Source organism: Toxotes jaculatrix, chromosome 8 (assembly GCF_017976425.1).
Source record: "Toxotes jaculatrix isolate fToxJac2 chromosome 8, fToxJac2.pri, whole genome shotgun sequence".
Taxonomy (NCBI): domain Eukaryota; kingdom Metazoa; phylum Chordata; class Actinopteri; family Toxotidae; genus Toxotes; species Toxotes jaculatrix.
The window spans coordinates 1,443,312-1,451,862 of NC_054401.1; the positions used below are offsets into that span (position 1 = coordinate 1,443,312).

An 8,551-nucleotide genomic window follows, 5' to 3' on the forward strand; every position below is an offset into this window, starting at 1 on the left:
GTTGTGGCGCTCTTCTGCCCCCAGGTGGAGAATACTGGCATTTTAATCCCATTTGTGATTGCATGTGCTCTCACCGGCCACTTTATTAGGTACACCTGTTCAACTGCTCATTAATGCCAGTCACATGGCGGCAGTTCTCTGGGTTTGATGCCAGAGGTCAGAGGTGAATGGCCAGATTGCTGCGAGCTGATAGGAAGTTTTCAGTGAAAGTAATAAGCTGCCATGGTTCTGAGTCTAAAATTAAAAGCATTCATTTTGTTTATTGCTTTGCAATTACAGATACAATAAAGCACAAAACACGGATAATAAAATAAAATTAAAAAAACCAGCAAAGCCATGAACACGTTGCAGAGCGACAGCCAGTGTGACGTGCACGATGTCAATAAAACACCAGCATGTTCCAGTGAAGCTGAACATCTGACGGGTTTTACTGCAGCATTACGGCAAAAATACATCTGCAGCTCAGATGATGTCAAAAGGCCATTTTAAAAAAATCTTCCCTTGATGTTCACTTTTTAATACATCTCTAAAAACATAAGCTAAAACCAAAAAAACCTTAAGACTGAGGAAACTTTCTACCACATGAAGCAGAACCTGACTTTCGTGATCGTGAAAAGGTGAAAGTGACTTTTTCTACCACGGAGTGAAGAAGTCTGATGACTTTCCCTTTTTTGTTGTTGCCTATCAACGGGGCTTCAGAGCCACGAGCACAAAGTTCCTCGGAGAAAAGTTTGGGTCGAAGAGAGCAACCAGCTGACTGTCCACACCTGCAGAGAGACGAGGCCTCACTTAGAGCTGAGGGTCAATGAAAGGAGATTCAATCATACAGAGAGTGCAACATCCATCGACTGGCTCACCGTTCTCCTGCAGGTAGATTATCCTGTCCAGCAGCACCAACGTCTCCACCACAGGAGCCAGCAGCAGGGCCAGGGTGAAGTACACCACCACCCGGCCCTGCTGCTTCAGCATGGTCTCCACCCGCTCCGGGTCCAGGGGTAACTCAGGAGGCAGGCCGACCCGATCCAGACCCAGACGGGCGTACCTGGGAGGGAACATCGCCACAGACACAGGAAAGAGCGGCTTTTATTTACCTAAGTGGAAAAAGAAAATCAGGCTTTTATGTTCAACAGGGATTTTCATGAGACACACAGAGGTTAGGACTCTGTAAGTGTCTGCAGGCTGCAGCCTTACTCACTCTGTAAAGGGTAACAAGTGAGCTTTCTTTATGGTCTGGATTCCTGCCCTACGCAGATCCGGCCTTGTATCCCTGATGAAAGTCTCCAGCATCGCCCGATAACAGTGCGTCCTCAGGAGCTCGCTCTCCTCCCTGAGCCTCCGTACGTAGTCCTCCACTGCGTGACACGCCCCCTCACGCGCCTTATAGGACAGCTGGTGTCCTGACAACCCCCGCACCCAGGAGCTCATCGGGTAGCCAAACTCTGAGGGAACCGATTCCTGACCCGGAGCCAGTGGAGTGGGGGGTTCAACCAGTCCCGGAGGGGCGGGGTTTTCTTTGGTTGTGATTTTCATGTAGCAACACGCCACAGAGGTGATGCCGCGGACATGAGGGCAGTTGACAAAGTGGCGGAGGAGGGTGGCGCTAAGGTCGCCGCAGGCATGGAGGCCAGTCAGGACAAAGTCTGGGTAGCTTCGCAGGCTGTGTTCTTCAGGACGAACCCCCTCCTGACGCACAGGCTGGGTGCAGGAGCAGCAGTTTTCAGGAGATGACTGCTCCTCAGACCTGTTCCCGCTCGGCTGATCCTGTGAGCGAGCATCAGAGTCCTTGTAGGCACGAGTTGGTGAAGTCTGGACCTCATGAGAACGCCCCTGATGATGCTTAGAGCCCCGCAGTTTCTTTTTGCTTGGTCCAGGTGGAGTGAGAGGACCTTCGCTCAAACAATCAGTAGTTGCACTCAGCTGCTTGATGAAAGCTTCCCAAGATGCCTTGGGGTTTACCCATCCGGCTACATGGCGGGGAGAGGACTGCGATGCTGGGAGCTGAGACGACCAGTTCTAAGACGGAGAAATATTTTTAGCAAGATTCATGTTGATGGTTTGTTTCCATCTCCACCGGTTTCATCATGTAATCTACGTGTACCACGACAATAAAGTCTATTCTGTTCTGTTCTGTTCTGTTCTACGCATCTACAGCAGAGGACAAAGTGAAGACATCTACTTTAAAGCTGCTTTAATCAATATTTTTATATGAGTTTACAAGATCAGTTAGATTCTTAAAATCCTCTTACGCAGTTAAACATTTCAACACAGGCCATTAAACAACAACATCAGCTAAAGTATCAACACAATGAGCAATAAAACAACGTAAACTCCAGGTTTTCATTTCCTACAACTCTGACAAACCCTTTAGAAAAAGCTTTGAACTTAAGCAGACACACTGACTGATGCGACAGCTATCACTGAACTACATCCTGCTTCATGCTCTGTGAAAACCAGCAAAGTACCAACCTTTTTCTGCTTTTCCTTCTCCAGCGCCCACAGTAGCTGTCCGTCAAACCTGGACGCCATGGCAACCAGGGTGCGATCAGCCTCAATGGCAGTCACAGACAGTCCGAGCCCAAAGGACAGGAAACGGGTCAGGTGACCCTGTTTAGAGCAGAGTGGTGGATAAATGTCACCGTTCAGTGTGTGTGTGATGATTCGATGCTTCGCCTCAGATTCTGCACGTGCTCGTCTGAACACTGAAGATACACTCGTCTGATAAAAGCTGGGGAATCAATCCACTGTGCTGCTGACAGCTGATATGTGAAGGAACAATCAGCCCACTATCCCTGGAATTATCTTCATGTTGGTGGATTTCACAGTCATGATTTACATCCAGTGCCAGTAGTTTGTGTCACAGCCCTGCAGTTTTCTCTCCGTATGTTTGTCGCCTAACCTCCAACAAATCCACTATTTTGATTGAGTAAAATCTGATAACTGGTAATCTGCCAACTGTTGGAGGAAATCACTGATGTTTTTAAAAATCGCTTCACATATCTGTTCACCTTCAGTGTTTGCACTGTTGTTGCCATTCACAGATACTGCAGGGACCTTCCAATATCAAAATGTGTCTGGTTAAAATAATACCTGTCCAGAGCCTACGTCCACCACTCTGCTGCAGTCAGTCTGGTCACACAGCTGTTTCACCAGCTGGAAATTAAAAAAACAAAAACAGAGAAATCAATGAAAACACAACTAACAGAGGAACAAGTTCAGCTTAAAAAAGCAGCAGCCACGGCAGATCAGCGATCCTTTACCGTGCCCAGCTTGCGGATCTCGTGCTGTTTCTTGGGTTTGACGTGTTTCCTGAAGATGTGGCCCAGCAGCGAGCTCTGACTCTGGTTTTCCTGGAACTCCTCGGGTTTCACCGAGCTGGATTCCCTGCTTCGCTCCCGACCGCACTCTCTGGGAAATGCCAAGGCATGAGCTGTGGCACGGAAAGCCAGGAGAGACAGAGGCCACACGGAAGGATACCTGTAATGACAGAGTCTCTGTGGTTAATATGAGGCTAACCACTGCTGTAAACTCCTGTAAAGCTTTCGTATTATGTTTGAACCCTTTGCTCTTCTGTGCTTCAGTTTCTTATCTCACGCCCATTTTCCCCACTTTGCCTTGGTTGTGTATTATTTTACTTTTCTTTTCACTCTTTTGTTCTCTGGAGTAAAGAGTTCAGTGGTACCTCCTGTCTCTGTGTGTAGCATCCAGTAAAAGATCCGCAACCTGTGGATACGACAGGTCCTGCAGCACAGGCTGCCAGGTGCTGGGTAAAGTGTGCCACAGATCCTCAGTGAAGAACTCCTGCGGGGAATAACAGAGACTGTGACTGGATCTGGATCCAGCTGTCTAACTGTGTGCACTTTGGAATCAGCTGGCCGGGATGAAAACATGAACACGGCTCTTAACACAGGCCTGGAGGACACACAACCTGGCCACGCGTGTACACAATCAAACATGCAACGTATGTAATGACGCTGCCGCTTTGTTGTCATGGAAACCTAGGTCGGACAGGATATGAATTTGTTTTTAGATCTTTGGTTCAACACACACACACAAAAAAAAACGCTCCCCTCTGGCATCAGACCGGAAGGTTTGCTGTCAGAGGAGAGTTCCTGTTACGCACAATTATGTAGGAGTCGGATAAGCGGCTGTACTGAGACAGAAAAGTGGTGAGTCTTCCCGCCAGCTCTCTCTGTTGTTCCGAGGACAGACTTGGTGTAAACATCTCCACATCCTGTGCCGCTGACAGCTCAGCTGACATGGGACGTAAAGGCGAGCTAACGCTTCTACGTTAGTATGTTAACGGGACATTATTTTCCCAGGTGAGACCAAATGCTCCTGAAATACTCTGACAGCCACTGACTAGCTCTAAAAATCGCTTTATGGCGCGAATCCGTTGCTTTTCATTTCAGAAACGCTCGTAGCGTTTCGCCGTTAGCCACCGCAGCTAGCTGGCACTTCCACATGTAGCGTGCCGAGGCGTTCGCGTGCTCCCCGTAATTTCTGCTTTCCACCGGTCGAAGTTTAACAACAGTAACTGTAGTCCCACAAATTGAGAGGCCGAGTCGCCGTATACGCTCAGTTGGCATTTTGTTCGGTACACCCTAATAAAACTAATTCAGTTTAATACAGCAGTTCTGCAATAAATGCTTCTTACGTGGAAGTTATAATTGTTTGTGTTGTAGAGAATGTATAGAGGTGTTGATTCAACTATATGGTCATTTTGGTACTGTTGAACTGTATTGTGCTAAACTAACTGGTGTTTCAATTATTTTGCTTAAACCAAGGACGGCAGGCCAAATTACAGAAACACCTCTCTGAGTAATGTTATATAGTTCAACACTAGCACAAACTACATCCTCCAAAATGATCACACAGCTGAATCAACAGTTCTGGTAAACAGTCTGAATACAAAACTGAACATAATAACCTTCCACGAAGGAGGAGCAGTTGTAGCTCGGTGTACCTAATAAACTGCCACCTGAGTGAATGTCTTTGGTAGCCGTTTGGGGATGTTTTTGGTGATCCAGGATCATTATTTAAAAATAACACCCTAAAGACAAAAACTTCTCTGTACATAGAGATACATACATTCACAGAAAAGACGCGGAATTTAAAATAAATATGTATAAAAGGAAATAAACAAATCAAGTCAAACATTTTTCCAGTTAGCGTAACTGACCTTTCCCAGCATCTGATTGTCCGCGAAGGCAGCATGACCCGGATGAAGACGGTTTGTTTTCGGGAGGAAGTGGAGGCATGGCGGGCGTCCGCACGGCGTGTAGCAGGTCTGGTTTTATCTTTCAGAAAGTTATTTTCAGATGTTTCCTAACCGGGAATCTCTCGGTGTCAACTCGTCCATGTTCGCAGACCCGCTGAGACGAATTTCCCGTCGACAGATAACCACATCCGGCCACCGACAACCGCCGAATTAGCAAGAGTCGTCAGCGAGCTAACACCAACATCCGTCTGCTAACACACAAATCAAAAGCGAAAGTCAGGTGTAGCTGCGGAAAACAGATTGGTTTCTTTTAATTGTTATTATTTTTTAAACAATTTCGAGCTAATTAAGACATGAATTGTGTATTTCGTTTTTTTTAAACACGGTTTTGTGTCGGTATCTTGTAAATCACCTGTGTAGCAGTGTGTGAGACGAAGCCTGTGTGAATGTGTGTTATTTCAGGTCAGAGAAATTAATTACAACAACAAATGTGGAAGAACCCGCAGGTTTACAGGACGTTACGTGTTTTCTGCCCGTAACACTGAACAACGACATGAAAAATGAAAATGTTCCGATGTGTTCAAGTGCTCTTGTAAAATTCTTGCTTCAGCTTTCAGGTCGGTGAATGGGGCCGAATCGATTAATTGATGATTCAGTAAACATAATAATAGTCTGCAACTATGTTGGCAGTTGATTAATCCTATAGGTCATTTATCAAGCACAAATAATGAGTTGAAAAGGGTCCAGCTCCTCACAAGGTAGAATTTGATGCTTCTTTTTGTCGTGTATCATATTAAACCGAATACTTTCCAGTTTAGGACAAAACGGAGCATTTGAACTCTGCACCTGGAAGTTGTGATTAGCATTTAGCAAACTATTCTCTGATATTTCAAAGACCAAATGATTAATTGATTAGTTGAAAACATAGTCATAGATTAATCAAAATTGAAAATAAGTGCCAGTTGCAGTTCTACAGTCAGATTCTACAAATAAAGCCAGGGTTTGATGATGCTGTGTTTGTGTTTGTCTTGCAGGTCAATGCATTTGAACTGATTTCAGCTGATATAAACACGACTACGAAGGACGAATACCCGTTGAGGAGGTTGAAACGAGCAGATTTACATGCTTGTTTTGTGTGAAAGTGCATTGAGAAAACTTTATTTTTTGATGTTGAACTGCGACTGCAGCCATGTCGAACATCACGATCAACTTGTGCTCCTCTGACGAGGCTGCAGAGAGGGAAGCTCCAACAGGAAACCGCAAGAAGAAAAACAAGTCTTTTCATAAAAAGCTGCAATACTTGGAACAAAAGGGATGTTTGGAGGGTAAACACAAGTACAGCCACCACCGGGGACGGTTCTGGCATGACCAGGCTCCACGCCTCAATGGAGTGTGCCCAAAGCGCCCTCCGCCTCCCACTTCCACGTCAAATAAAAGTGTACCTCGTCCAGGCAGCGCTTCACACTGTAGCTCCAGGCCTTCAGCGTCCACACCCCGTCTGCCTTCCCGGCCTTTCACTGTGAACAGCAAAGACAGCCACGTGAAGCCAAAGGAACCTGTGATCTCAGAGTTAGCAACCAGCACCGCCGGCCCCTCAGGATCAAGCAGCCATAAACCTGCTGCCACATCAGCAGCAATCCCCACTAAGTACCTCGCTATTGACTGTGAGATGGTGGGTGCAGGACCAAAGGGGCGCATCAGCCAGCTCGCACGCTGCAGTATAGTGTCCTATGAAGGAGACGTTGTTTACGATAAGTTCATCAACCCCGCCATGCCTGTTACCGACTATCGCACCCGATGGAGCGGCATCCGGCGCAGCGATCTCGCCAAGGCCACGCCGTACTCCGACGCCCGCAAGGAGGTGAGAAAAAGTCTGACATTTTCACGTACATGAGGAAATTTAACGTGGCTGTTATTTTTGGTTTGCAGGCTGATTTATCGCAGAGTTTGTCTCTTTGATTAGATCAGCTGTGTCCTCATGCACCAACAGTATATTTATTTACTTTGAAAGAGAAATAAAACTGGGTTAATTTGGCCAAGTCAACTGTTAATTACCCTTCAAATTTTAGGCAAATGCGTCTCTCACAGTCGAATCGCAGTTGTATTTTAACCCATCAGTGGGTTGTTGTTAGCAGCTTGTAAATTCTCATATTTCTGTTTGAGGAGGCGAATATGGAAACTTATTCTGCATAAACCTGTGTGAGTGAATGTCTTCCTCTGTTGGCAGATACTGAGGCTGCTGATGGGGAAGGTGGTGATTGGCCACGCCGTGCACAACGACTTCAAGGTACTCGGTTACTCTCACCCCGCTGCCTTGACCAGGGACACGTCCCGAATCCCTCTGCTCAACCTGAAGGCCGGCTTTGCTGAGAATGAGTGTGCTTCACTGAAGAGACTCACCAAAGCCATTTTCAACCGTGACATCCAGGTATGGAGGTTTCCACCGTGCCAGCTTCCCTTAGCTAAAAGAGTCTGAACTGAATGATGTCAGTAGCACAAGGCTGCGCAGAGCGAGGCGTTGAATATGATCTGTATTTTGGTAAACCACAAAAAAGAATGGGAAAGCATCAGTGTCCAGTAGATCACTTTATATAAGCACCTGAGCAAATCCCAACTTAACGTCATTCTCTTATGGATGTTATGAAATTGGCAGCAGAATTCTCTAATATAATAAATAGTGAATTTGATGAGAAGCTTTACTGTATTCATTTATCAGTAGTTGTAGTAGTAACCCACAGTAGTTGAATCCACTCTGGTTTGAAGGAAGGGACAGTCAAAAGTCAGAGACGGAGGTCAGCGAGACAGAGGAAAGGAAGCTCAGCTTAAATGGACTCCACAGAGCTGTGAGAATAATGTTTAACCTGAACCAATAATTCCATCATGATTTAAAAAATGTCTCCGGTGTGATGCTGAACTCGTCTTCTCTTGTGTTCTCAGGCTGGGAGGAAGGGCCACTCTTCTGTGGAGGATGCTAGAGCCACTATGGAGCTTTACAAAGTGGTGGAGGAGGAGTGGGAGAGGAGGCTCGCCTCCAAATCGCAGGCCATTTAGTGTCAGGTCTGGTGAGACAACATGGAGTTTACATGAACAGCTGGTGAGGTTTGAACTGACTGACTCACTGCAGAGTTACAGGACCAACCTTCCTGTGTCCTGTGTCCTGGATCATGTGTAGATCGTCTGTCTACCAGCTGCCTGAGAGTTCAAACTCCAATATTATCACAGGAGTATGCTCCAGACGAACATGAACAACTGCTGGGTCACACACTTTTCTGTGACCTTGAGTTTCAACAGTTAAATTCATTCTCAGGGTTTTCATTGTTTGAAAAGGTGCAT

General features: G+C 46.2%; 2 protein-coding genes across 7 annotated transcripts; one reads left to right on the forward strand and one right to left on the reverse strand.

The window, feature by feature from the left end:
- Positions 1-240: 240 nt before the first annotated feature.
- Positions 241-4,258, reverse strand: mettl25b (methyltransferase like 25B). 3 transcript variants are annotated; one of them, XM_041044404.1, is made up of 9 exons: positions 4,121-4,258; positions 3,680-3,798; positions 3,258-3,474; positions 3,088-3,150; positions 2,467-2,604; positions 1,196-2,013; positions 969-1,042; positions 858-923; positions 241-767 (listed from the first exon to the last, which is right to left on the reverse strand). In XM_041044404.1, the coding sequence occupies exons 1-9, from the start codon at positions 4,256-4,258 to the stop codon at positions 685-687; spliced, it is 1,716 nt and encodes a 571-aa protein (XP_040900338.1). In that variant the 3' UTR covers positions 241-684. The 3 variants fall into 3 exon arrangements, with proteins under 3 accessions (XP_040900338.1, XP_040900337.1, XP_040900339.1); XM_041044403.1 differs by having other exon boundaries at positions 858-1,042; XM_041044405.1 differs by lacking the exons at positions 241-767; positions 858-923 and having other exon boundaries at positions 972-1,091.
- On the forward strand, positions 4,044-8,303 carry isg20l2 (interferon stimulated exonuclease gene 20-like 2). 4 transcript variants are annotated; one of them, XM_041044416.1, is made up of 5 exons: positions 4,195-4,319; positions 6,253-7,079; positions 7,446-7,646; positions 7,982-8,061; positions 8,156-8,303. In XM_041044416.1, exons 2-4 carry the CDS (start codon positions 6,408-6,410, stop codon positions 8,042-8,044), a joined length of 936 nt encoding a protein of 311 aa, XP_040900350.1. In that variant the 5' UTR covers positions 4,195-4,319; positions 6,253-6,407; the 3' UTR covers positions 8,045-8,061; positions 8,156-8,303. The 4 variants fall into 4 exon arrangements, with proteins under 4 accessions (XP_040900348.1, XP_040900350.1, XP_040900346.1 ...); XM_041044414.1 differs by lacking the exons at positions 4,195-4,319; positions 7,982-8,061 and adding an exon at positions 4,044-4,166; XM_041044412.1 differs by lacking the exon at positions 7,982-8,061.
- The last annotated feature ends 248 nt before the right edge of the window (positions 8,304-8,551 follow it).

Excerpts from the sequence above, each read along its gene's own strand:
- mettl25b (XM_041044403.1), bottom strand. The coding sequence starts at position 4,258 with ATGTCAGCTGAGCTGTCAGCGGCACAGGATGTGGAGATGTTTACACCA. Across the intron at positions 3,799-4,120 it reads TATCCGACTCCTACATAATT|GAGTTCTTCACTGAGGATCT; the intron begins GTGCGTAACAGG and ends TATTCCCCGCAG. Across the intron at positions 1,043-1,195 it reads CACTTGTTACCCTTTACAGA|GTACGCCCGTCTGGGTCTGG; the intron begins GTGAGTAAGGCT and ends GTTCCCTCCCAG.
- isg20l2 (XM_041044414.1), top strand. The coding sequence starts at position 6,408 with ATGTCGAACATCACGATCAACTTGTGCTCCTCTGACGAGGCTGCAGAG. Across the intron at positions 7,080-7,445 it reads ACTCCGACGCCCGCAAGGAG|ATACTGAGGCTGCTGATGGG; the intron begins GTGAGAAAAAGT and ends CTCTGTTGGCAG. Across the intron at positions 7,647-8,155 it reads TTTTCAACCGTGACATCCAG|GCTGGGAGGAAGGGCCACTC; the intron begins GTATGGAGGTTT and ends TTGTGTTCTCAG.